The sequence below is a fragment of the Erythranthe guttata genome, chromosome 9 (genome assembly GCF_056151865.1).
Source record: "Erythranthe guttata isolate IM_541 chromosome 9, IM_541, whole genome shotgun sequence".
Lineage (NCBI taxonomy): Eukaryota > Viridiplantae > Streptophyta > Magnoliopsida > Lamiales > Phrymaceae > Erythranthe > Erythranthe guttata.
The window spans coordinates 14525311-14552269 of record NC_142541.1 but is presented as its reverse complement, the minus strand read 5'-3'; the positions used below and the strand labels follow the sequence as shown (position 1 = coordinate 14552269).

Sequence of the window (26959 nt, the reverse complement as noted above, 5' to 3'; positions counted from 1 at the left end):
TCGTTGCAACCATAATATACATATTCTCTGAATTGTTTTTACAATCAATACATCTCACTTGTGAAAATCTATAATTTGATGGTGAAAATCTATAATTTGATGTATGTATGATTCCAAATTTATTGTATTAACTTTAATGAAGATACAATAATAAATATTGGAATAAAAATCCATGAAATTAGTTTTTTTTATAATAAAATTGAATTTTTGAAAAAAATAGTACTACATATTCATTTTTATATATAAGGGCATTACAAGAAAAAATACCATGTCATTAAAATAAAAAAATCATATGTTTTAAGGGTGCAACGTGTATTTTATCCTAATAAATATGCTTATAAATTTATAATAATAAAAAATAAAATATCAAATTAATTAGGGCAATGGATCCAAAATTAATATTTGTTCTTTCCTTTTATTTCGGTATGCGCTGGTTTTACCTTTCTATCGTGCAATGAATCACTCTCAAAATTTGCCTTTGTCCTCACTCTTTTTTGTGTTTCTTTTTTCCACCCTGTTATATATATATATATATATATATATATATATATATATATATATATATATATATATATATATATATATATATATATATAAACAAAAGGTGAAAAATCCTATATTTATCGAAAAGGCCGTTGATGTGCCTAATTGGATCAATCCAATGAGCCTATAATTTCTTTATCTACTGGGTCACGAGCCCAATATTGAAGACAAACTGCAACTGATGTTCAATCACCTTCAAATAAGGTTTGGGCCCGACAATTACAATCAAGTAACTTCAGCCCAACCAACTCGGTATAAATAAAAATTACAATTCATTTGTTAAGGTACGTTCAATATTCGAACTATACAACTGCTCGTATTCGACCTACGACTTTTGCTATCCACACACCTGGCTTGAGCGCCGGAGAGGTTTCAGCTGGATCAACCTCCGGCTTAGTTTACGTCTTCTCTGATCGCATGTATCTCAAGGTCATCAAGCTCGTGAGCCAGTGATCCAGTTTGCTCTTCCAGCTCATCATATTTCAACTATATCAGGTGATCTATCTTTAGCATCATCAACCGTATAAATGGTTATTGAGATGCTATACTCGGTGATTATTAATCGTTGATGTGATAAAATAACTTCTCATTAAACATACATACACATGTGTGTGTATGTGTGTGATTGTGCGCTGGACAATGATTAATAATCATCCAATGTATTTCATCGAGTGTAGGATCAAATAGACCATAGTAATAAATCCCATGTATATATATATATATATATATATATATATATATATATATATATATATATATATATATATATATATATATATATATATATGTAAATTAGTAGCTACAAGCCTACATGTATAAATAAAATATATGTTGATGAATAGTATTAAATATTAATTAATACTTTCTTGTCATAATAATTAAAATTATCATGTATTAATACTTAAATGTTTTTAATTATAATTATATTAAAAAAAATAAGGAGGCAATAATTAAAGAGAGAATAACAGTGACATATTATATTCCCGGGTACAAAGATCAAATGTGTTGACATGTGATGGGATGTCAATTATCACTATATTTTTGTTTTTTAATTCCTGTCTATTTTTTTTTAAATCAAATAAAATAAAATATAAAAAATAATAAAAATAAATAAATTTATGATATATAAATAAAAATGTGATTTAGTAGTAGGTACCCCACCTGCGCACTAACTTATTTGTAAGTATTATACCTAGAACGTGAAGGGTAACCCTACCTTTCTCCCCACGCTCTGCTAAAGCTGTATTTTCTAAACACATTGTTTGCTGAATTATATAGAGTGGTCCTCCTTCCTTTTTTCTTTTTTTTTTTTCCTACCATTTTATTTTTATTTATTTAAATATGCATACAAATTATTTTATTTATTTATTTGAATAATCATATATATCAAATTTATTTATGATCTGTCTATCTTTCTGGTTTTTATAAATACCATGTTATGGCCTCTCATTTACACACAAACACCACACACACACACAAGGGTTTTCTTGTTTTTTTTTTTTTTTTTTTTTTTTTTAAACAATGAAAATATTACTCAAAGAAAAAAAAAACACACACACACAGTGGAATCCTGTCATGCTTTTCCACAGCTTTCTTGAACTTCTTGTGTTGGTATTTTTTTCAATTAAGAATATATATCTATCTGTACATACAGAAGTTCAAGAATGCTGTGGGAAGACATGGCAAAGTCTGGATTTTTTATTATTTATTTATTTATTTATTTGTTTTTTGGTGATTTTTTGATTTTTTTCAGGGTGTTGATATTTGCAGAATTCATCGGTGGTAGTTAAATTGTAACTCTGGTGGGGATGAAGAAGATGAATCTCCGGTGCACTACTAACCATGGTTAATAATATGGTCTACAAGATCTGTACGCACATGGTAATAATTCTGATTATATTTACTGTTTAATTCATTAATTGCATTATTTTAATTAATCACATTTGTTTAATTTGTCATGTATTTTTATTTTGCCACAATTAATTAACTTTTTTGTTTTTTCATCTGTAGAAAATGAGTACTGCATTATATATATTTTTATAATTAAGATGAACTGTTTTTTCAACATAATTAGTATATGTAAGAATTTTGTTTAATTTGTAGCTCCATTAATTTTCTTTGAGCTTCTACATGATTCTTAATTACATGACTTAAATCTTTATTTATTAGTCTTAATTTTGCTTCTGGTAAGTGCTTCCTTAATACAGTGTTTGCATAATTTAGGATTAATTATGTATATTAATTTTCAAGGTGATTTAATCAATTCTTCAAAAGTAGTATATACAATCTGAAATATGTCATGCATGCATGTCCTTTACTTTACATCTATATATTTAATTCTGTGATTACATTTCCTTTGCTCTGATTTTTTTATAAATTATAATCTCAGGTTATATATTATAAGCACTAATTTAAGCATTTATAAAAAAAGCTCGATTCTTAATTCGTAAGTTAGCGACTTTCGAACTTTTCAAACGCTTGGCAATTATATTTTCGTATAATCTTGAATATATATGCAACACTTTAGGAGTATATTAATGCCTTAGAATTATGAACCCAAATTTTAATTTGATGGCCAAATTCCTTATAAAGAGTTCGGTAAAAAGACACGCCGAATTGTGCCTAGATCTCCCGTCAAAACACCGATCCTCCCCATCGAAATCGGCCTCAAAAGACAGTCCGAAAAACGGTTTGAGCGCATATCCCGAAATAGGAGTCCACCACGGTTCTGGTGGACGGATCGGAAGTTTGGGTAAAATGCTGTCCTAATGACCTTAACACTAAACACCACTGTAACTAACATTGATTAATTACCGAGTGAATTAATAGATGTTTTTTTAAAATAATAATAAGTGATAATTAATTATTAACAAGGGGAGCAAAATTTAAAAGTTGAGTTTATTTTTGACAGGAAAAGTAGAGAGGAATTAGTGCATGCATGTCATATCAGGAGTTTTTGGTGTGTTACACAAAAATAGGTAACATAGTTTTTAATTTGGAGTGGTGGCGTTTGATGTAAATATCCAGTTGATGTAAGAGAGAGAGAGAGAGAGAGAGAGAGAGAGAGAGAGAGAGAGAGAGAGAGAGAGAGGGGCAAAGGCCACTGATTTCTGATTTCTCGTATCCATGCCCGTCTTCCACGGATCTCTCCTCATTAACTTTCACAAACCTACCTACTTCTACACCTAGCTACTACCTTTTTCTTGCATCATCTCTCTCTCTCTCTCTCTCTCTCTCTCTCTCTCTCTCTCTCTCTCTCTCTCTCACTCACACACACACACACACACTAAATTTTGTTTTTTTTTTTTCCGGTTTTTTTATTATATTTATTATGTACATTATTTATATTAAAAATAAGTAAGTAAAGAGCGAGCTTGAGCTTCTGAACAATTAAATTGTCGTAATAACGAAATCCATTTGATAGCCTATTGAAATATAAAAAAACATGCTTCTGGTTTGCATACATCCCCCCATATGGTTTACATAAGGTTGAAAATTACGAATTCCGTCGATTCAGATCCAAATATGTTTTGCTGGCACAATAGTGTTCCCATTCCACATTTCGAAAGTTCCATTTTTTGCGAATTGTTTTTGGACGGAATTGGAAAACATATATCCAATTTTAATTTCTGAAGATATCGATTTTATTCTTATAAGTTGTAATCACACTTTTATAGTACCGAGTATTCGGAGAAATACAATTTTCATCCTCAAGTTTGCACCGATTTCATATTTGACCCCCGATATTCACTTAAAAATATTTTCGGTCCCCCATGTTTGAAAAATTCAACATCTTTAGTCTTTTCCGTCAAATTTCTGTTAAAAATTATCGGAATCAAGCATGTTCCAACCACTACCTTAACCGACTGAGTAACGGTAAATTGATGGAGAGGACCAAAATGTTAAATTATTAAAATACGAGGGACCAAATGTTATGAACATGATGGGCCAAATGTGAAATAGATGCAAACTTAAGGAATGAGAACTGTAAATTTTTCCTATAAGTATTATTATATGTTTTATATCACAAGTGACTAAAAAATACAGATTCTAAATTCACATCTGGTCCCCGATATTCACAGAAAATATATTCATTTCCCCATGGTAGAATTTTCTTTTAGTCTTTTCCGTCAAATTTGTGTTAAAAACTAACGGAATCATGCATATTCCCACCACTAACTTAACCGACGGACTATCAGTAAATTGATGAAGATGACCAAAATATTAAATTATTGAAACATGAGGAACCAAATGTTGTGAACATAATGAGTCAAATGTGATATAGATATAAACTTTAGGGATGAGAACTGTAATGTTCCCTATAAGTATTACAGATTCTGAATTCCACCGATTACCACCCGAAATTTTCAATTTCAAAACAAGTTTTTTTCGTCCCAATTTCCGAAATTTCACTTCTAATTTTGGGAAAGGAATTCGAGTTTAGTTTGCCAATTCCAATTTTATTTTATATTTTCAAAAGTGAAAAAAAAGGGGCCAAAACAATTCGCGATTTCCCCCCAAAAATTCAGAAACCCTCCTTTCTCCTCTTCGTCTTCCCCACACAGAGAGAGAGAGAGGTTCAGAGCAAAAACCCTAATTTTTCACAGAAAAAAAAAAAATCAACAATGAAGTTCAAAGCATTGATGACAGACAACGGAATCAACCTACTGGAGAAGAGGATCCTACCCGCACTTGACAAAATGGGCAAAATCTGCCACCTGTACTTGACCCGGGACCACGCCTTCTTCCTCCACAACCTCCTCAACTCCGACGGCCCCCAATCCATCGCCCAGTTTAAAATCTCCTCCCTCTTCTCCGACTACCGCATCTCCAGCCAGAACGACGATCGGATCGCCTTCTCCGTCGACCTCTCCCTCCTCCACCGCGCCCTCCGCTCCATCCTCGCCGTCTCCGCCCACTCCCACCCCTCCGACGGCCTCCACATCAAACTGGTTAAGAAGCTGCCGCCGCACTCCACCCTGCCCACGCCGTTCCTCACCTTCGAGGCCAAGGGCCACAAATCCGCCGTCGTGCAGGACGTCCCCATCTCCAAACCCCTCTCACGCGCCGACGTTGACGAGCTCCAGCACGCGCTCGAGAGCGGCCAGGAGATTCCGCCCACTCTCATCAAGGCCCCCGATCTGAACCTCCTCCAGAACTTCGCCGACCGGATGAAGCACGTGGGTGACGTCATGGGGGTTTCCATCACCAAACGCGGCGACCTCCACTTGCAGATCTCGACTTCTCTGATCACCTTGGGGGCCGAGTTTAAGAACCTGGTGGTCCTGGGGGCGAGGGCCGAAGGCGGCGGCGGTTTGCAGAGAGAGGAGGCCACGACGGTGCAAGTTAGCGTGAAGCATTTCTTCAAGTGTCTGCAGTGCAGTTTAGCGAAACCCGACTGCGCTTTCTACGGTATCGCACCGCAAGGTGGTTGCTTGATCGTGATCTTTCAGTTCTTCGTTCCGGGCACAAGGCAAACGGATAAATCCATTAGCCTCCACTGTAGGCTGCCAGTACTCGATCCCGGCTCAAATTGACACTAGTGATTCTCGATCAATCATTTTTTTTTTTGTAATTTTACCAAATAATAATTCTAATATTTTCACATATTTACACAACTGCTGTTACAATGTTAACAAAAGCTATGCCAAAGCATGATTAATTGATTTATGCCAATTTTCTTACCATAAATAGAAGAGTGTGTCTGAACAAATCCTACATGGAGCTAGTAGCTGGACAATTCTCTTGGACATGAACTTTGTTCAATATCTCATCCAACGACCGCGAAGCAAACTTGTATCGATCGTGCGATCTCCTCCCTTCATCCACAACCTTCACTACACATTTGTACAAGCTATCATATCTATGCACAGGGTTATTTATATCGATATCATCGCCATTATGATTGTTATTATTACACCCATGATTGAAAATATAGTCTCGACCAATGTCCTTCCTCCATCTGGCAAGGATGTACCGAGGTGGAGTCTCCTCCAGACCGATCTCGTTTATTACACTCAATGCGTGTCTGCACAAATAGCCCCTGAAATTGAAGAGCCCACACGCGCAAAGAATCTCGGAATCGCAAGTATTGTACATCACCTCAAACTCCCTTGTTAGTCTACGGTTTTGCTCAACTAGGATGTCTTCTTTCACTATGTAATAAGTCAAGGATGAGCTATCGGTGCTTATTTCTCTCACACTGAAACAAGAGTGCATACCTTCGATCTCGTCTTGAAATTTCTTGAATATTTCGTTCGTGTACAGTTTCGAGAGCTGCAGCTCGAAGGAGAATCTCGACTTTAGTGCACAACTCGAGTTGTTTGTAGATTCCATATCGGATAGTGTTTCTCTTTGTTCGATTTCAAGAAGAGCTCGTTCGTAAGTGCACAGAAACTCCTTGAGAGAAGTTTGTGGGCTCAAGTATTCCTCGAAAGGCGAAGACAATCTCTCGTTTTCCTTAACGGGAAAAAGTCCCGCCAAGAAAACTTCCTTCAAATAGAGCGGGACCCACCGCTTCCGATCTTCGTACAAGGTTTGGAGCCACTTGTGATTTTCAAGTCCATGTGTCTTCACCATGTCCTCCCAAGCCAATTCAAACTCGTCCACTCTCAAAGAACCATAAACGACTCTAGTAAATGCTGGATCGAATTCGCTAGCAATCTTTTCCTTAATATTTGTCAAGGAAAGGCAATGAAAAGCCCTCGGAAAAACATCGGAAACAGCACTTTGCAAGGCTTTACAGGGCCCAGTAATGATAGTTTGTGGGGCCCGCCCCACCATATACGTGAGCCACGCTCTGAACAGCCATATAAACGACTCGACACTCTGGCTCGAAACCAAACCACACCCTAATGACACCATCTGCATGTGGTGATTGATGCAAGCAAATACAACCAACGGAACCTCGTAATTTTCAGTCAAAGATTTAGTATCGAAAAACACAACATCTCCAAAGTAACCATAGGCTGCCCTACACCTCGTTTCTGCCCAAAATACATTCCTCAAACACCCTTTCTCATTAAAATCCATAACATAAAAGAAACCAGGACTAGTCAACTGCATTCTCGTGAAAAAATCCAGCATTTCTCGCGCATCACCTTGTTTAAGCTTCAATTTATCGTCGCCCCCATCAATATTAATCCTAGTTTCGCCTCCGTCGTCTTCTTCATCAATTACCAACGTTCTAAACAATTTGATTTTACAAACTTCCTCGGAGCCGTCTATCGACAAAGGCCTCTTACTTCCAAGATCCGTTATCCTACGAGATTTACAGAAGCTACCGCCAGCTGGACCAGTTAAGTGATTATGCTCGAGTTCCATTTCTATAATTCTCCAGCGATGATTATCCATTAACCTAAATTTAATCATTGCAGGACAGCCCGTTCGAGTTTCGGGCCTCGGCCGATTGGCTTCGGTTTTCTTCTTGAAACCTGCACTGCTACAGCTGAATTTTGCTCTGTATCTTTCTTTGCTCTTTCTGTACCAAGTATTGCTCACTCTTACTCCGAATCCTTGTTGTTTCGCGTAACAGTTGTAGAAGTAATAAACATCATCGTACGAATCGAACTCCATTCCTACAGCTGGAGGCAGAGGATTTTCACCTCGCAGAATATTACCGGTTTGACCGACGTATTCCGTCATCGCACATTCTCCATCGATTTCAAATTCTTCAGCCTCGTCATCACACGCAGGTTCGGTATTTAGAGAAAATTCATCCATCTAGCGAAGAAGGGGAAAACGAAATAAGAACAAATTCGATTAATATATCATATAATGTGGTAACTGAAGTCGATTAAAATCGAGAAATACTCTCTCACTAAACTATACTAGCAGAAAGAAAGAAACAATTGCAGCTTCCAAGTAGCTTAGTGTAAAGATTGATTCATGAATTATGATTGATTAACTTGAATTCATATATATACATACATATCTATACAGATTAATGCTCCGCTGAATGTAATTATGTGCTGTGAATTCGGAATTAAATTAAGAGATTTCATCATTCCTAATTCCGCAGAGAAACAGAAAAACCAAAATCAAATTAATCCATTGTAATCAGACATAGTAAAGCAGTTTCACCCAGACATTCATCACCCTCGTGATTTATACAAGAGCACGGAGATAACTGGAAGTATGCTTACAATTGATAATGTTGATGTAAATCCGGCGGCGTGGCCTGGCAATTGCGGCGGTGCGGCGGCGGAGGAGCAGTCCCCCAAATGTTGAGTGGTTGTACAGACACAGCGGTGCCTCTAGGGTATCGTTAACAAATTACACATCGTCGTCATCAGCTTGGTTGTGAATTCTCAAATGTACCCTTGTTAAGTTTTTAGTTTGGACAACTTTTTAGAGTATTTGCACTTTTGGACCGAATTTGTTGGCAATATTGCAAATTGACCCCTTAAACCTCCTAAATTAGAGAAATCTGAAGCACTTAATTTACTACGGCCACCCCTGAGGTATAATCAAATTATGAAAAAATTCCTCATGTTTGGGTAATTACAACCACCTCTCTCAATTAAGAATTTCTTACTCATCCACCCTTGCGGTATCAAATTTAGTAGAATATTCTAGATTATGTGGAATATTCTCCAGTTTATATCCGTTTTATCCCATTCGATCTCCACATTTTAAAATAAGATGATCATAAGATGTGTTTCTTGTTTTGTAAATATCATATTGTGGTGTATTAGAAACTGCAATTTTGCACAAAACGAGTACAAATTAGAAAACATTCCACAAAATCTAGAAGTTTCTATTGAATTGGTCACCATAAAGGTGGACGCGTAAGAATTGATGGAATGATTGTAATTACCCAAATATGAGGAATTTTTCGTAATTTAACCTTACATCAGGAGTGTGTCCATAATTTACCCTTAACTTAATAAGTCAAAAAAATTCAAAAAATTTGTTTAAATTTTTTTTAGGCAAATGCTTTTAAGGAAACACATAATATACAAAACTGTAAGAAAAAGAGAGAGATCATATTACAAAAGATGAGTAGGCACATTTTTTTGTTCAATATTGTGAACTCTATCCAATGACTCATCAAACATTTGCAAAGCAACCTTATAATGGTCCAATGAAACCACCCCCTCCTCCACCACCTGCAATGCACTTCTGTACAACTGCTCGAACCACCGCCCCCGTTCCGTAATATCACCGCCGCCACCGCCGCCACCACCACCACCACCACCACCACCACTCCCATTTTCCTCGACACACAACCGCTTATAATCTTTCGTCCACCTCGACAGAATATACTTGGAAGGAATCTCCTCCACTCCGTTAAAATTCAGCACGCACAATGCGTGCCTGCACAAATACCCGTAGAAGTTGAAGCAGCTGCATATGCAACGAACCTCGCCAGCACCTCGATTATAAAGAACTTCGAAATCCCTTATCTCTCTCCTATTCCCTTCGCAGAGAACCCTTTCCTTCACCAAGAATATCGTGATCGCCCCATCTACGTGTACCTGCATTGTGCCGAAACACGAGTACATCTCCTCCACCTCCAATTGGAATCTTTTAAATATTCCTCTAGTGTACACTTTCGACAGCTGTACTTCGAACGAGCATCTCGTCTTTAAATCGATGCTCGAGCTTCTCGATTCCATGTCCGAATTCGCCTCCTCATTGTGCTTTTTCTGCAGGGCTAATTCGTACTTGTCGAGAAATTCTTTCAGTGGGGTTTGCTTGTGCAGGTACTTTTCGAAAAACGGGTTCAGTGTCTCGCCTGGCCGTGCAGCAGCCATTCCGAAGAAGAAGGTGTCCTTAAGGTAAACCGGGGCCCACTTTGCACGATCCTCGTACAACGATCTCAGCCACTCGTTATCAGCAATGCCAAACTGCTGGATCATAAACGCCCACGCTGCTTCGAAATCGAACGGCTTTACAGCCTCGTATACTCCTTTCACAATTGCTTTCCTTATACCATCATAGTTTCTCAATCCACCCAATTTTTCCGGAACTTTTTTCATTATGTGCGACAAGGAAAACCGATGATTTGACTTTGGGAACACGTCCGAAATTGCAGCCTGCAAAATCTTGCATCTATCGGTGACAATAGTTTGTGGGGGATTCCGATTTCCGGATTTACAAGAAAGCCACGCTTTGAAAAGCCAAACGTACGACTGTATTGACTCGCACGCGAGCAAGCCACAACCGAGTAAAATCAAATGACCGTGGTGATTTATGCCCACGAATGAAATGAGCGGCACCTCGTACTTATTCGAAAGGCACACAGTGTCGAGGAAAATAACGTCGCCGAAGTAGGCATTCGCAGCCCTAGCCCTCGCATCCACCCAGTACACATTCCTTAAACGCCCCTCCTCATTTAAATCCATCAAGTACACGAAATTAGGGTTCGTAAGCTGCATACGGCACAAATAATTGTACATCGCCTGCGTATCCCCCTTTTTCAAGTTCAATTGATTCAGAGTTTCCGACGAACTTTTAGCCAGCGTTTGATTGAAATCGGAGGGGGTCCCACCATCTACGACAAGAGCACGGTATAATTTTACGGGCGGTGTTTCGGGTTCGGATTTAAACAGCATCTTTCTGTGGGGCCCACTGCCTATCTTCTTCAGCGCTCCTAATGTGTGGTTGTGCTCGAGGGTTGCTTCAAGTACACGCCACCTCTTAGAATCGGCCAACCTCATCCTCATCATAGCAGGGCAGCCGGTTCGAGTTTCCTTCCTCAGGCGGTTCACATCTTTAACTCTTTTGAAACCCTGGCTACTGCAGCACAGTACGGCGCCGTATTTCTCTCTGCTGTTGCGTTTGAACCACGAATTTTTCACCCTCACGCTGAAGCCTGATTCTGTGGCGTAACAGTTGTAGTAGTTGTACGCGTCTTCGTAGGACTCGAATTCCATTCCCGCAGCTGGAGCGACGAATTCTTTTTTACTTGCTTCGGAAGTGTCGACTTCGAGAATGACATTTTGACCGTCGGTTTGTGGGGGACCCGCAGAGGATGATAGTACTACGTCTGTTGTTTGCTCGGTGTCGAGAGTTTCTTCCATACAATCTCTCAGTCTGAACATATATAAGCCCGAAAAAACACAGAATTGAAAAAAAAAAATATCTAAACTATTTCCTTCTGTTCACAAGTTCAAAGCAGCAAAAGCAGATAATTTCTCAATTCCTCGTAAAAATGCAAAACTATCATAGTTTATTCTCTTCAAGCACAAATCAATATTTTGTCAGTTACTGATGCATAGCTAATCGAGCATTCGATATGCTAAATGCACATTCAAGTGGTTCGAAAGCGATTATACTAATGCATGCCCTTCCCTGCATAAATTATCAGAATTTCAAAACGAGTACAAACTAGAGAACATTCCACGGAATGTAGAAGATCCTGTTGAATCGACACCGTAAGTGGACTAGTATGAAAATTCATAGTTGAGGGGCAGTTGTAATTACCCAAACAGGAGGAGTTTTTCGTAATTTGATTTTACCTAGGGGATTACTGTAATTCACCCAAACTTATAAAAAAATTAGCCCTAATCGAGAAAACAGAAACACCAGTCTAACAAATACAACTTTACGATAATCTGTGCATTCAACACCAGAAGTTCATGAAAAGCTACAATGTTTCAGTTCTTGTAGAGTCATAATCAACTGAGTGAGATTTTCTGCAATATGCATTTTTTCCTCAACTTTGAGTTTGCATATAATTGACATAATTTAAGAGAAATAAAATAGAAATTACACAGCTTACCTTCAATAGCGACAAAGTAGGCGGATATCCGGCACCGGAGAAAGCTACTGGCGGTGCTCCGGCGGGAACAATGTTGTACCTCACTGTAGTCGAGGGGTTTTTTTGTTAGAGATTTTGTCGTTGATTATGAAATTTGGGAATTAGTTATCCCCTACAAAAAGGTCCACGGTATTGATTAAATCGTAAATAGTAAGATTTAATAAAAAAAAAAAAGTTGTTCCAAAAAATTGATTAAATCTTACTATTTACAACGAATTAAGAAAATTTAAGTTTACTATATTTTCAATGAAAATTAACTGAGAATATATTGAGACGTTAACTATAAATTACGTATATTTATATTTAATTAAATAAAATTTATTTTTTATATATTTGTGAAACGTGGAGATTTTTAAAATTCGAGTATGTGAATTGATATAGATATTATAACCTTCATAAGCTCTAACAGACATACATAAATTTTTGTTATTACACTGTATATTTATTTTATCGATATTTACATAATTGTATAATTTATTTATAATATTTATATATTGTTATTATCTATATTATTTTTGAAAGAATTTAGATTTATGATTCAACAACCCAAAAATAGAGTAATAACTTAACAACATCAGCGGAAAAAAAAGAAAATGAAAAAAACAATTGTGTATATTTTACAAGAAGGTAGACAACGAACAATATATATACACTTTGGGAATAATTTCTCACTATACAGTAAAGTATCTCAAACTTTTGTATGAGAAGGCAAAAACAAGATTCAATACTTTTGTATAAAATTAAAAATAAAAATGGCGCCGATTTATACAGGTTTCTCGGCCGCAAGACGAACCTTATTAAGCGACTCCTTGAACGCTTGCCACGCAACCATATGATGCTCTCTCGACCTCATTCCCTCCGCAACAACTTGCATCGCCCGTCTATACAAATGATCATACCGTTGAACGGGGTTACTAACATCAATCCCGTTAGAATCAAAATCGTGACTGTAAATACGCTTTACATCCTTCCTCCACCGTGTCAATATATACTGGCTCGGTATTTCTTCAACCCCGTTGCAGCTGAGCACACTCAATGCATGGCGGCATAAATACCCTCTGAAATTAAAGCAACCACATACACACCGAACTTCCGCCCCGACTTTATCGTACACCACTTCGAAATTCTTTACTTCTGCCACGTCAGCATCTCGTTCTTTGACCACATACGTGACGATTGCCCCGTTTGTGTGAATTTGAGCTACGCCGAAACAGTTACACATCAGCACTATTTCTTCTAGAAACTTCGAGAATATTCCTTTACTGTACAGTTGGGAAGCCTGCAGTTCGTAATTGCACCTCGTTTGCAAAACGGGCATAAACTCTCTCGACTCGAAATCGTCTAAAGCTTCCTTGTGTATCTTTTTCTGTAAAAGCAATTCGTGTACGTTGAAAAATTCACTCCAAGTCATGCGTTCGTGTAAGTACCCGTGGAAAAACGGGTTTATGTATTCCCCTGTAAAGATTCCACCGGGAGTGTTTTTCGAATAAACCGGGACCCATTTTTCTCGATCTTCGTACAAATTCCGAAGCCAGTCATGGTCCTTGACAGCAAAACGTTGAACCATCTCCTCCCACCTCGTTTCGAATTCTTCGACTTTCATCGAGGCGTACACTGTTCTATCTAGAACCTTCCCGAACATTTCCGATTCCCTAACTTCCAAATTTTCTTGGATGCTACGCATAACATGTGGTAGACAAAGACGATGATTGGACCTAGGAAGAACCTCGTATATCGCACCCTGCAAGAACTTGCACCGGTCCGTGATTATAGTTTGTGGGGCCCGCCCGGATAAACACGTAAGCCACGCTCTCATCAGCCAAATATATGTTTCGAGGGTTTCATCCACTAGCAAACAACATCCAAGTAATAAAGATTCACCGTGGTGATTCAGCCCACTAAATGACAAAAGAGGAAGATCGTACTTATTCGACACACAGGTTGTATCAACTACCACCACATCCCCAAAATAACTATAGGCAGCTCTCGACCGAGAATCAATCCAAAATACATTCCTCAAATAACCTTCGTCACTTAAATCCATGATATAAAAGAAGTTTGGATCAGTAAGCTGCGAACGGCGAAAATAATCGTAAAGAGCTAATATATCACCGTTTCCGAATTTCATTCTTTTCATCGGATCTAAATTGTTATTGGGTTCTCTTTCGCTCGAGCTTCCATAACTCACTGGAGTTCGAAATAACTTAATCGTTTGTATCTCTACTTCGACAGCAGATTCCAACTTCCTTTTAGTACCTGCTTCCGTCTTCTTGTGGGACCTCGAATTTTGAGCCTTTTCATGATCGAATAAATGGTTGTGCTCGATTTTAACTTCATCCAATCTCCATCTATTACTAGACTCAACCAACCTTAACCTAATCATGGCCTGACACCCTGTCCTAGTTTCCTTCCTCTGAGTGCTCGCTTCTTTCGTTGTCTTAAAACCCTCGCAGTTGCAGCAGAGCACTGCCCCACGCTTCTCTTTGCTGTTACGCTTTGTCCACGAGGATTTGACCCTAATACCGAAACCAAGCTCCTTTGCGTAGCAGTTGTAATAGTTGTATGCATCTTCGTACGATTCAAACTCCATTCCAACTACAGGCGGGAGATAAGATTTTCCTTCGATGTGGTCGGTTTGAGCATCTGCTATATTCCCGTTATTATTGGCATAAATATCAAGCACATGCTCGCATTCGTTTTCAAGATCAGTTCTTTGAACTATGAGTGCTTGATGAATGGCGCTTTCGAGATTGTCACTCTTGACTTCGAGTATTTGGTTGTCTTCATTCGTAAGGGCGTTGGTTTCGATTTCGAAATCTTCTTCCCCCTCATCATCGAGCAGCTCTTCGCTGTTTCCGGAACCTTCTTCTTCCATCTACGAAGAAACCAAAAAGACATTATTATAGCTTCAAACGTAATCGAAATAATTTTTATCCAACATGGATACTGCAACCCTTACAAAGGCGATTAAGAATCAATATTTTGCTAATTAACTTCATACCGCATTATGATTTTCCAATAACAGTGAACATGTAAAGACAGCACAAAAAAATTAAAAAAATTAAAAATTAAAAATTAAAAAAATAGGCCAATTATTGAAAAAATAATTCAGGATACCTCAAGCTGGAAAAATTACGAAATTACTACAAGAAAACAATGATTCATAAATTATCTGAATCCAGTAGATAGATTTCCCCCAATTTTTCCAGTGGATTATTATAAAAATTCGGCTTTTTTTTTTTTAAATAGAGTGATGATATACTCATCTGCTGGTGAACAAATTGCAGTTAACGGCGACAAAATAAACAGCCGATAATGACTTACAGAGATTTCGATGCCGGAATTCGGCGATAAACCCTCGCCGGCGGGAGAAAAGACGGCATCGTCGGCCATTTACTAGGAGAGAGGTTGACGCGGGGTTGAGTCAAAGCCTGAGAGGGTAGCAAATTTTTACCCTATCCAATTCCTACGTTTTTTACTACTCGGCCCCTATACTTTCACGTATTTGCAATTAATCAAATTGAAAATTCAATTCGAATCTGTAAACTTATGAAGGGCATTATAGTCATTTAACGAAGCAAAACGAGGGGCATTATAGTCATATAAAAGCAGAGATTTTCAGTATCAGTAGTTAGTGGTGGTCGTAAAATTCGAATTCCCCTCCACTTGCTCTCACACCACCACCACCACCACCACCATCAATCAACAGCGCCGCCACTTCACCACCGCAGCATGCCTTTCTCTCTCATTTCTCCTCCTTCTCCGCCGCATTTCTTCTCCCCCGCCGTTTCTTCGATTGCTCCAAGCAGATTCTCCATTCCGAAACGATTCCTCCGCACAATTGCCAAATCTTCTGAAGACGACGGCGATAAACCAGCTTTCAATCCGTTCGGCTTCGTCACCGATAATCCGTCGAGCCGCGGCGCCATTCAGCTCCCGGAATCCCCCGCCGAGGACGGAAACGTTGGTCAAGTGCTCTACGTAAGAACAGCCATCTGTTTTCTAAATTGTGTTTATCAATTCAATTTGTTTTTTAGCCTCTTAATTAATTAATTAGGTTTTATTTATAATCAATAAGCTAATTTCTCTGTCGCTATGTTTTATTGAAGAGAACAGAAGACAAGGGAAAGGAGTATGGCTCTTACATTAGATCTGGAAAGTTCAAATGGTTTGTGAGAGAAACAGGTAAAAATTCATTGCATTACAATTTGTTCTTTATTTCAAATTAAAACTTAATTTTCTTTCTTCTGCAGGATCGCCTGAGAGCCGCCGTGGGACCATCGTGTTTCTCCACGGAGCTCCGACGCAGTCCTACAGCTATCGAGTTGTTATGTCTGAGGTATTTTTTGGCGATCTTATTAGTTAATAATTTGAGTTGGCTCCAGTACTGTGTTTCTAGTTACGTTTTCTCCTCTGACCGTGTTTTTTTTCGTTCGATAAAATATTTTTGTATTTATCGGCTTTATATATGTATTTCTTTCTTTCGTAGATGGCTGGTTATGGATTCCACTGCTTTGCTCCTGACTGGATAGGATTTGGTTTTAGTGACAAGCCTCAAGCTGGATATGGTTTTGACTATACAGGTTTGTGACTTTTTGATCAATTATTTTAAAATGTGATCGTAGCACGAAGTTTTCTGTGGATATCTGAATTCGTAACATTTTATTGACAGAGAAAGAATTCCATGATGTATTTGACAAATTACTGGATACTCTTGGAATTACGTCACCATTTTATCTAGTGGTTCAGGTTTGAACTTTTCATGTATTGATGATGACTAAGCAGTACATATCCTAACCAGAAAATATGTTCGTTTCCAAATATTATTCTTGCTTTTCTCAAATCAAAATGCATGCAAATTTTAAACCATCGTACTTTAATTGTAAATAAACTCTTGCATCTATTTTTCCTTTTGTAGGGATTTTTGGTGGGGTCGTACGGATTGACATGGGCTTTGAAACATCAAAGCAGAATATCAAAGCTTGCAATCATGAACACCCCATTGACAATCTCATCCGCACTTCCTGGACTATTTCAACAACTAAGGTTTTATTTCGACCTCCAATTAGTAATGCATGTTGTTTCTATTAAAGTGACATGTCATTTTTTCGTATTTTACTATCATTTTTGTTATTTGTTTTATATGACAATAGATGTTATCCTCGTTTGCCTATGACCAGGATTCCGTTTCTTGGTGAATTCACTTGCCAGAATGCAGTTATGGCTGAGCGCTTTATTGAAGCAGGTAGCGCGTACGTATCAATAAATTTACTTCCATCTTAAGAAAAATTTACTTTCTTTTAGAAGTGCCTAACCATTTATTTGAGATTTACGCTTTTGCTCTAACTAGTATTAATGGATAGACTGTTCAGATATTGCATGCATTTATCTGAATACGTATTGTTATTTGTTGAAGATGATTTTAGTTTTATATAAGTGCATGGAGAATTAGCTGATTAAAATCACTGTTGAGTGGCATTATTAGTAATTCCCATTTGTGATTTACACTTATTTCATGCGTGTTTCGCTCACTAAATAAAGTAATGTTCATGGCAGCTACGTGTTGAAGCTGGATAAGGCAGATGTGTATCGGTTACCGTATTTGTCCAGCAGCGGACCTGGATTTGGTTAGTAATCCTGTCGAATCCTGGAATTGAATCTTCTGCAGACAATTACTATTAATGTTTTGTCGTGTCAAGCTTCCAGCTAATTTTCAGTACTGTTTTTCTTAAAAGTATATATCATTAGTGCCGCGAGTCCTACTTTTACTTGCAAATCATTAAGTCTGAGTAGGAAAAACTTGTTCCCTTAACGTTAGCTATATTACATTTCTCTCCGTGGTTTAGTTTTTCAACAAGACTTTAGTATCTCCCAAGTCATTTACCGTCATTTGTGACTGCCAAATGGATTATAAGCTAAAACTATTGTAACTAATAATGCCATGTGTGAAGTTATCGTATAGTATGGGTTAGAGGCAATTTGATGTGCATATATGAAATGCTCCAAATTTTCATAATCATGTGATATGAACACATCGAGTGATTCTACATCTCTTGGTGTTTTCAGCTCTGCTTGAGGCGACAAAAAAAGCTAATTTCAAGGATACAAACAGCCAAGTGTCAGCTGGATTTGCAGCTGGAAGGTACAATACGATCAGAAATTTTCGGAAAATGTCCTGGAGCATATCTTTTTTTGAGATTATATTTGTGCTTTTTAGATGCATTCAATCCTATTTTTAAAGAACATTGCATCATGTTTTTAGTTAATTACAATAATATTCGGAATATTAAAAATCTTCAAATTGAATTTTTCGAAAAAAAATTGTCCTTGATGCCCGCCATTGATACCGTATAATTTTCTCTTCCAAAATGATGGAAACTTGCCCAATATGGTTCTTCAGCTGGGACAAGCCAATATTGGTTGCATGGGGAATAGCAGACAAGTATCTTCCTCAATCAGAGGCAGAAGAATTTCAGAAAGGGAATCCTAATGTAATAAAGCTTAAGTTGATTGAAGGTGCAGGCCACATGCCACAGGAGGACTGGTAATAAAACTCCCGGAACTTGTTCATGTACAAATATATTGCGTTTTCTAGCTCACATCAAAGACTTTTTTTTTTTTCCTGCAGGCCGGAGAAAGTTATCGAGGCATTGAATGTATTTTTGCGATGAACAAAATGCGTCTCGCGCGCAGACATCTCAACTGCGGAGGAGCTTATCTTTTGAAGGTAGATAATTGCTTCCACTACCAATGTATATTTGTTTCATATGTTGCAAAGGCAGTGTATTTTATTGTAATACAGAGACAGAGAATGTAAGTAAATATTGAAAACTTGGCTCTGAAACAAGTTGGCAAGTACATACGTCTCGAACCACACACAAAAAAAAAAAAAAAAAAAAAAAAAAAAAAAAAAAAAAAGCTTAGGTTTTAAATATTAATACAATTTCACGTACTTCCTTTTGGTTATAGAAGGAAATGGGTGACGGAAAATTACGGCTTATAATAAACGTTGTATCTTGATGGGAGGATTCGAAGGAGGCATTTCAGATTCATCATAATAATCAATTGAATTTGTTTGAATTGAGTTATTTGATCCGGAATTTATGGTCACTTTCAAATCATTCCCATTTGGACTCGTTGCATAAAATCCGTCGATAAATGCACTTATAAGAACTTGTGACAAAATATAAATCTTCTTGAACATGCCATGCCACTGATTCGAAAGGGGACTAGATTTTTCTGAACGGTTTCCGTTTTATATCAAGTCAACCTGCCCCACATTTATACAAGTTTTCCTCGTATAAACCCTAAAAGCGGCATTCGATAAGACGACCAATTAATTCACAATGTATGCACTAGGGGTGGTAAACGAGCCGAGCCGGCTCGCGAACTCGACGAGCCGGCTCGAAAAAAGCTCGAACTCGAGCTCGGGATTTTCGAGCTCGAGCTCGAGCTCACGAGCTCGAGCTTCGGACGAGCTCGAGCTCGAGCCCAAAATTAGTTGTTCGACAGCTCGCGAGCTGCCTTCTATTTTTTTTTTTTTTTTTTTTTTTTTTTTTTTTTTTTCTTTTTTCTTTTTACATATATATATATATATATATATATATATATATATATATATATATATATATATATATATATATATATATATATATATATATATATATATATATTATTCTTATTCTTATTATTATTATTATTATTATTATTATTAACTAAATAGTAAATAGTCTATAATAATAAATATATCTAGTATTTAAATAGAAACAAATCTATATTACTTAAATAATTCATAATTATATAAAATATTATAATAATAATAATAATAATAATAATAATAATAGAAAAAATAAAAAATATATATAACTAGAGTTCATTATTTATTTTATAATTTTTTTTTATTTTCCTATGAATAATTTCTAATAAAAAAAATAATTTTAATAAAAAAATTAAATAATAATAATAAAAAAAAAAACAAAAAAAAAAAAAAAAATTATTTAAGCCTGAGCTCGAGCTCGAGCTCGAGCTCGCCAAAATTGGCTCGAGCTCGAGCTCGAGCCAAAAAAAATTGGCTCGATGAGCTCGAGCTCGAGCTCGGGAACATGGACTCGAGCTCGAGCTCGAGCTGGCCAAAAGAGCCGAGCTCGGCTCGAGCTCGGCTCGTTCCCACCCCTAGTATGCACACTATCTCTGCATTGTCATTGGCATTGCATATTGAAGTCACAGAAAAGCCACATGTACATACTTTAGAGGTGGAACCATTTCGCAAATCACCCAATTTCGGATACAAAATATTACTACAGGGCATTTGGAGTCTGTCTAAGAACTAGAAGCATAAAAGTAGTACGATTTGTCATCGCATATCATTTTTAATTACTCAAAAAGACAAAAAAGCAGTACCGATTGCTGTCAATAAAATGTAAGAGTAGTGGCTGCATAGGTAATTATTTCACCTTTTTCTTTGGCTTTGCATTCCGACTGGATGCAACCTTTTTCTTCGACGCTGCTACTGAAGCCTTCGCCCGTTTTCCATTATCGTTATCATTATCGCTACTGCCACTCGAATTGCTGAGGTCATCACCATCACTTTCCTCGATCTTTCTCTTTGCAGGAGCAACTTTCCTTCTCGTTTGACTCTTTTGCCCCTCCACATTTTTGCTTTTTGCAGGAGGGTTCTTAGCCCCTCTTGTTCTCTTTGAAGATATTACATCATCAACACCATTGCTGTCATCATCATTGTCAGAATCTTCAACACTTGCATCGGACTTGTTCTTCGAGGAAGGCTTTGTGGCTACTCTATTAATCGTCTTCGTTCCTTTCACTACTTTAGCTTTCTTAGGCTCGTCTTCTTCGTTTTCCAACTGGTCAATACTGTGGCTTTTGTCAGCAGTAGTTTTCTTGGATGCTTCTTTTACAGCTTGATTGCCGGTTAGCTTTTGCAACTCCGGGACATATGCTGTAGTCTGCAATAGATGTAAATTGAGTCTCCCGCAAAATAACGTCGTCATAAATGCTTACATCGAATTGCAAGAAGAAAAAAAAAACATACCCTGCCGCCAGCATTGATGAATTCAATTTCCTTACCTGTCAGAGAGAGTAATTCATTAGTTATCTCACGTAAAGAAATCGATGTATCTATAACCTGCGAGCGAGAAATCACTCCATAAGAATTAAATAATAGATACATTAGATGATACAACTTCAGCTGCATAATCCTGTGGAACCTCACCAAGGAATTTAATAGTTCAAAAGTCGTCTTTTCACAAAATTATGCACGACTATGACCGTGAATATAGCAGTATTAGTAAGTCTATAAAGTGAAAACAAACCAGAAGAATCGGGATTAAGAGAAAGACTATATAGAAATGCTGCTTAGGGTGGCATCAGCAAAAGCTCTTAATTGAACATTACATGACTGTAAAAATTAACTGCAACACAATAAAGAGTATGGCACGGGTCAAGAACCAGACCATCAACAAAAGCCTTGCCAGGCTTCTTATCCCGGGAATGGAAAATCCAATTACTAGGGAACTGACTACTATCGGCCCCAACTTCCATAGCCTTTTCAGTCACCTGTAAAATTAAATCATTGAATGTCAAATTAATAGATATGTTAAAAACATCTCACCATCAACTTTTCCGGGCTTTTTGCCCCAGCGAAAATGAAACAGCCATTCAACAGGGAAGCGGAGGCTGTCAGCATCAACTTCAACAGCAAAATTTGTAACCTAAAAGTACAGTCTCCAGTAACAGAACAGCCATATAGAGTGCAAGCATTTTGAAGATAAAGACATGGAGCTAATATTAATACATAATTGTCACCTCGTTAATGCACTTGAGCAAGGTTGCACAGTTTTCTTTGGACAAGCTTGAAGCAGCTTGCTGTGGATGGATTTTTGCCTGTTAAATCACAACAATCTATTAAATCGAATTGTATAATCTTGTCTGTTCTTCATCACGGACAAACTAAGGTAATAATAGTGTTGAACTTGAATCTGTAACAAGTTGGCCAAGAATAGATGTTTCAAATTGAAGAAATTGATAACTTATGCCTGTTCATACTTTCTCATTTCAGAAACAAATGTAAAACCCGGGATAAGAGTTTTGCTTTTGTTATGGATACTGACTTAAACTTGCTCAGAAAGAACAGTCCTAACTCCTAAGTTCAAACACTAAAAGAGGAACTCAGTTACTAAATCTGATGAAAATAAAGAAAATACTGTAGCAGCACCATAGCACTTTTTTTTTTTTTGCATGCAAAACAGAAACGTGATGGAGAATAAAGCTTACTGACTTGATATAGCACTTCATCAGCCATCCAATTACCAATGCCCGAGATAAAACTCTGTACAAAATAACATACATATAACGCCTGAAAACAGTCTAAAGAAAACAAACATTTTAAGTAGATTTCATCATTGCATCAAATGTGTCTATATAAAATTTCATACTAAGAAACCATGCTCAATTAACTCTTTCAGCTAAAGCTTTTTTTTTATTGACTACCGAGCACTGTCATAGATATCCAGTCAGTCAGGAACACATTTCATCTCCATGAGATAATAGACTGAACATTAATCAACGATGCTATAAAGATGCACAATGTGAAAAACGAGAATTCTTGAGTTACAAATTACAATCAAACAAGCTCTTGAGTTTTGGGGTTCGGTTTTGGGTTTTTGGGTTTCGGGTTTTGGGCATTTGGGTTTGGGATTTTCGGGTTTCGGTTTCGGATTTCGGTTGGGTTTTCGGGGTTCGGGTTTTAGGTTTTCGGATTTGGGTTGGGTTTTCGGGTTTCGGATTTTTTATTTTGGGTTTCGGTTGGGTTTTCGGACTTTTGGTTTCGATTTTTCCTTTTTTTCGGGTTTTGGGTTCGGGTTCGGGTTCGGGTTCGGTTCGGTTATCAGATAGATAAGTGTTAGTTAAGGTGATTTGTGAAGCAACAGTGAAGTATCCCTTCGCAAAGGTTATGGCTATACGCTAGAGGCAACCCTTTAAATCCGCACACATTTAAATAGTAAAACCATAAAAAAAAACCTGGTCAAGTAAAAGAGCCTTAATTCCAATCTTCTTCTTGCTCAATGAACTGTTCAACCCATCTACTGTCATAGGCTCCTTCAATGCATCAGGACCAAGCTCAGAGATTGGGGGCACAGAAACAGGCTGTTAAAGAGTCAGTGTGTCATCATCTTCAAAATTTCAGTTTGATTAAGGAAAAAAGAAACGAGCATATGAATGAATAGTTTCACATTACATTGTCAAGCAAACGAACTTTAGCAAACCGCCTCTTGTCAGTAAAAGAGAACTCCAAACCATCATCTAGCTGAGCCACAAGGAAGTATCATTGTCAGAAATTTAAAAAACAATTATATTATGTATCTAGATTGCAAACTAAGAACTATGTAAGCAACTTTTTTGTTTATGCCAAGTATGCTTCAGAGGAAAAGAAAAGAAGAAATACTGATAGCTCCAGCAAAAAGAAACATCAGAGCCTTAATACACCCCCCACCCCCACCCCCCACCGACAAAGAAAGTAGAAATTCTGCAAATCCTGACTAGATAACAATATACATATATACATATTATAGACACATGTGCATGTGTATATGTACATGCCATGTAAACTTCTTTTCCATTTTAGTGCAGAATGCATACATTGGAGCCAAGTGGTGTGAATTTCTCAAGTACCATAGTGCACATAATTTTGTAGTTCATTTTTCAAGAATAAGTAGTTTCAATCCCATTAAATATAGTAATGGGATTCTTACTTCAACGAATAACTTGGAATACTTGGAAGGCCACTCATCTGTATCCTTAACGGCAGACCTGTCAATACTAGCATATTCAATCACAGCCACTAGTATAAAGAATTTAATAAATGACATAAGAAGCTAAACAATTTGCCCTTTGACCATAATCTTCTGTTTTTAGCAACAGATTATCCCACTGCTTCACAACATTTCAGTCAATTTGAGCTTTTTTCCCCTTTTTCTCTCAAGTGTAGTCATGTTTTTAATCTTCTTAACTCTAGATGGTGGTTGAAAGACGAAAGTTAGGTCCATGCTGATATGAAAATGTTAATGGGGGATAATGTGTAGGTTAATTGTACTTCAAATGTGATCTAGTTCGGTAATGAATCAGAAGATTGCAATAATAATTTCTTATACATGACAACTTCGGACACAGACTCGGCAATTCAAATCCTAGTACGAATTGCTAAATCACATGTGTCTGTAACAAAAATAATGCAGATGGCTGAGTTTTCAAAAAACGCACGGTGGTATCCTGATAAGCCGCATGCAACTTACCGCTTATATTTAGTGACTGCAACCCCCTTGATATAAACAGCTCCAGCCATTCCTGTAAGAAACAAATGAAAATAAACTTTAAGAGAAAGACCATTGAGTCTATTAAATACAGACAACGAAAGAAAAGGCAGACATGATAATCATCATTTAAAAAAAAAAAGGCACTGTCTTATGAAGATCCAGCAACAATATCCTCTCACCATTTTACGAAAGAAATATGGCAAGTATGTATCTTATAATATGCTTATTTCCAAATTGTCCTCGCTCACTTTTCTGCAAAGTAGACATTCTTGCCAAGAAGATGGAACCCAAAACTACGTCGAAGTCATAATTCGTGCTTGAAAAGTTAAGACACAAAATCCAATCATGCCGAAAAAGGAAAAGTATTGTCAGGGGAAAACTAAATCAATTCAATGTGTTTTTTTTCAAATCAACCAAACTCCGAACAACCAATGTATATTCAACAACATTACCATTCTCTAAAGCCAAAAACATGAATACTAGACTCCCTACGAGTACGGCCACACCTCCTAACTAATTCGGAGTTTCAAACACTTATTCTATGTTAAAACAATAAAACCAACCCTAGCAAACATTACAATGATCAAATAACAAAGTTCCAATCTAATCAATTACGCTTAAGAGTATATTCTATGGCTTTACTGATTTGACCTTCTAGGCTGCTACCTCACTGAATGCCCAAAGCGTCACGGGTAAAATTCTCGATAAACTCCATAGTAAAAACAGTATTAAGAATAAAAACTATGTAAACAAAAAAATAATTAAATTGCACGATTAATATCTCAACACTGATAAGGACGGTAATGGATGCAGCTTAGGGTTTTTTTTTCCCTTAAATCTCAAAACAAACACAGCAGTACCGAATTGGAAAGAGGGAAAAGGAGGGGAATCAAGCTGAAGCCACATGTTCTTTCCCTTGCGGTGAGCGGCGACAATAGTTTTACCGACGAGCGCCGCCTCGAAATCCTTCGGAGAGACGCCGTCAATGACTTTTGAATCATCGGCGACCGCCGATCTCTTGATCTTCTTCCCCACGCAGTGTTCCTCTAACGCCCGGCGCGCGGCCTCCACCTCCGGCAGCTCCGGCATTGTTCAATTGCAGCAGCGCTACTGTACTCTACCGTCGAAGAATGGAGAATGGCCAAGTGTGATAGGAGGGTTCTTCTGGGTTTTCGCGCGCTGTTTTGCTTTGTCTAGGGAGGGGCAATCTTGTAAAATTTAAATTCCAAATCAATTGTTTTTTATATTCTTTGCCACATGGCATTTTCTTTTTTTGTGTTGATATGATATTATTTTGGCAAATTACGGCCATACCCTGAGGTATGGTCAAATTACGAAAAAATCATTCTTGTTTGGCTAATTACAGCCATCCCTTAGGTATGACCAAATTACGAAAAAAAACATCTTTTGTTTGAGTAATTACAGCCACCCCTCCTTTCAAATATTTTTACATAAAATTTATGTGATTCGGTTATTTACCGAACCAAAATCGTATATTCAATTCGGTAAACGGTATGAAATGTTGGCGTACCGAAATTTCGATTCGATTTTACCGATTTAATATTCCTAAATTTACCTCTGGATGAATTTTTCGTAAGATAATACATATTTAAGGGATGGTTATAATTACCCAACAGGGGTTAAGTTTCATAATTTGACCATAAGTCAGATGTGGCCATAATTTGTTCAATTATTTTTTACTTTTAAGATTTTTTTTCAATTTTAATTGATTTAACTCACTCTTTATTGATTTAAAAGACTGAATTAATGCAAACAAAATTTATGAATATTTTAGTCATGTTATTTGTACAAGTATTGAATTTGTCTACATCTCTCATATCCTCTGCAAATTAATAAACGGAAAATCTAAATGAATATTTACCTAATACACATATATGATTAGTTGTTCTTTATGTTATCGAAAAAAAATCATTACCGTAAAAGATTCGACAAACTGATTCCTTCAAGCTATATAGAGAATCTATCAAGATGCCAAGAATAGATTCCATGGATTAACAGCATAAATTGAGTTGTCCTATTGTTAATATATCACCAAATAATTGGAGTTAATATTCTCGAATAACAGTCATTATTGAACTGTTAAACTAAGCTTAGTGCTAATTACTTATTTTTTAATGAAATCGTTTGACTTGGAATCTTAATTAGTTTGTTTGTACCGTATGGTCATGAAATATGCTAAAATGAAACAATCCAATAATTTTTGGCATTTTCTTCTCTACATGAATTGAATTGGATCGAACTCGAACTCGAACTCGAACTTTTTATTCCCTTTTTTTATTATATTTATAAATAATATATA

General features: G+C 37.0%; 6 protein-coding genes across 8 annotated transcripts; 2 read left to right on the top strand and 4 right to left on the bottom strand.

Moving 5' to 3' along the window:
* The first annotated feature begins 5168 nt into the window (after positions 1-5168).
* Positions 5169-6256, top strand: LOC105975960 (Hus1-like protein). The gene has a single exon (XM_013001222.2). The coding sequence runs from the start codon at positions 5169-5171 to the stop codon at positions 6078-6080; it is 912 nt and encodes a 303-aa protein (XP_012856676.2). The 3' UTR covers positions 6081-6256.
* On the bottom strand, positions 6132-9000 carry LOC105975959 (protein FAR1-RELATED SEQUENCE 6). Its single transcript, XM_013001221.2, has 2 exons — positions 8688-9000; positions 6132-8265 (listed from the first exon to the last, which is right to left on the bottom strand). The coding sequence occupies exon 2, from the start codon at positions 8263-8265 to the stop codon at positions 6259-6261; it is 2007 nt and encodes a 668-aa protein (XP_012856675.2). The 5' UTR covers positions 8688-9000; the 3' UTR covers positions 6132-6258.
* Positions 9001-9444: 444 nt separating this feature from the next.
* Positions 9445-12442, bottom strand: LOC105976003 (protein FAR1-RELATED SEQUENCE 6). Its single transcript, XM_013001275.2, has 2 exons — positions 12272-12442; positions 9445-11583 (listed from the first exon to the last, which is right to left on the bottom strand). The coding sequence occupies exon 2, from the start codon at positions 11568-11570 to the stop codon at positions 9534-9536; it is 2037 nt and encodes a 678-aa protein (XP_012856729.2). The 5' UTR covers positions 11571-11583; positions 12272-12442; the 3' UTR covers positions 9445-9533.
* A 462-nt stretch (positions 12443-12904) lies between these two features.
* LOC105975813 (protein FAR1-RELATED SEQUENCE 8) lies at positions 12905-15850 on the bottom strand. 2 transcript variants are annotated; one of them, XM_013001046.2, is made up of 2 exons: positions 15635-15850; positions 12905-15185 (listed from the first exon to the last, which is right to left on the bottom strand). In XM_013001046.2, exons 1-2 carry the CDS (start codon positions 15701-15703, stop codon positions 13074-13076), a joined length of 2181 nt encoding a protein of 726 aa, XP_012856500.2. In that variant the 5' UTR covers positions 15704-15850; the 3' UTR covers positions 12905-13073. The 2 variants fall into 2 exon arrangements, with proteins under 2 accessions (XP_012856500.2, XP_088679164.1); XM_088823038.1 differs by lacking the exon at positions 15635-15850 and adding an exon at positions 15428-15539.
* Positions 15851-15926: 76 nt separating this feature from the next.
* LOC105975815 (alpha/beta-Hydrolases superfamily protein) lies at positions 15927-19168 on the top strand. The gene is made up of 11 exons (XM_013001047.2): positions 15927-16291; positions 16420-16495; positions 16564-16649; positions 16800-16893; positions 16983-17059; positions 17229-17356; positions 17491-17562; positions 17867-17937; positions 18377-18452; positions 18711-18854; positions 18939-19168. Exons 1-11 carry the CDS (start codon positions 16043-16045, stop codon positions 18979-18981), a joined length of 1116 nt encoding a protein of 371 aa, XP_012856501.2. The 5' UTR covers positions 15927-16042; the 3' UTR covers positions 18982-19168.
* A 1367-nt stretch (positions 19169-20535) lies between these two features.
* On the bottom strand, positions 20536-25835 carry MMH-1 (MUTM homolog-1). 2 transcript variants are annotated; one of them, XM_013001235.2, is made up of 10 exons: positions 25500-25835; positions 24619-24670; positions 24079-24136; positions 23565-23633; positions 23348-23473; positions 22605-22655; positions 22133-22210; positions 21939-22038; positions 21360-21394; positions 20536-21273 (listed from the first exon to the last, which is right to left on the bottom strand). In XM_013001235.2, exons 1-10 carry the CDS (start codon positions 25726-25728, stop codon positions 20755-20757), a joined length of 1317 nt encoding a protein of 438 aa, XP_012856689.2. In that variant the 5' UTR covers positions 25729-25835; the 3' UTR covers positions 20536-20754. The 2 variants fall into 2 exon arrangements, with proteins under 2 accessions (XP_012856689.2, XP_012856688.2); XM_013001234.2 differs by lacking the exon at positions 21939-22038 and adding an exon at positions 21781-21883 and having other exon boundaries at positions 25500-25833.
* Between the last annotated feature and the right edge of the window lie 1124 nt (positions 25836-26959).

Bases quoted from the DNA above. Each gene is read 5' to 3' on its own strand.
- MMH-1 (XM_013001234.2), bottom strand. From the start codon at position 25,728: ATGCCGGAGCTGCCGGAGGTGGAGGCCGCGCGCCGGGCGTTAGAGGAA. The intron at 24,671-25,499 runs GTACTGCTGTGT...TGTTTCTTACAG, and splicing joins TTTTCCCTCTTTCCAATTCG to GAATGGCTGGAGCTGTTTAT. The intron at 22,656-23,347 runs GTTTTTTTTTAT...TATTTTGTACAG, and splicing joins AGGCTCTTTTACTTGACCAG to AGTTTTATCTCGGGCATTGG.
- LOC105975959 (XM_013001221.2), bottom strand. From the start codon at position 8,265: ATGGATGAATTTTCTCTAAATACCGAACCTGCGTGTGATGACGAGGCT.
- LOC105975815 (XM_013001047.2), top strand. From the start codon at position 16,043: ATGCCTTTCTCTCTCATTTCTCCTCCTTCTCCGCCGCATTTCTTCTCC. The intron at 17,357-17,490 runs GTTTTATTTCGA...GCCTATGACCAG, and splicing joins GGACTATTTCAACAACTAAG to GATTCCGTTTCTTGGTGAAT. The intron at 17,563-17,866 runs GTACGTATCAAT...TGTTCATGGCAG, and splicing joins TTTATTGAAGCAGGTAGCGC to CTACGTGTTGAAGCTGGATA.
- LOC105976003 (XM_013001275.2), bottom strand. From the start codon at position 11,570: ATGGAAGAAACTCTCGACACCGAGCAAACAACAGACGTAGTACTATCA.
- LOC105975813 (XM_013001046.2), bottom strand. From the start codon at position 15,703: ATGGCCGACGATGCCGTCTTTTCTCCCGCCGGCGAGGGTTTATCGCCG. The intron at 15,186-15,634 runs GTAAGTCATTAT...GTTTCTTCGTAG, and splicing joins ATTCCGGCATCGAAATCTCT to ATGGAAGAAGAAGGTTCCGG.
- LOC105975960 (XM_013001222.2), top strand. From the start codon at position 5,169: ATGAAGTTCAAAGCATTGATGACAGACAACGGAATCAACCTACTGGAG.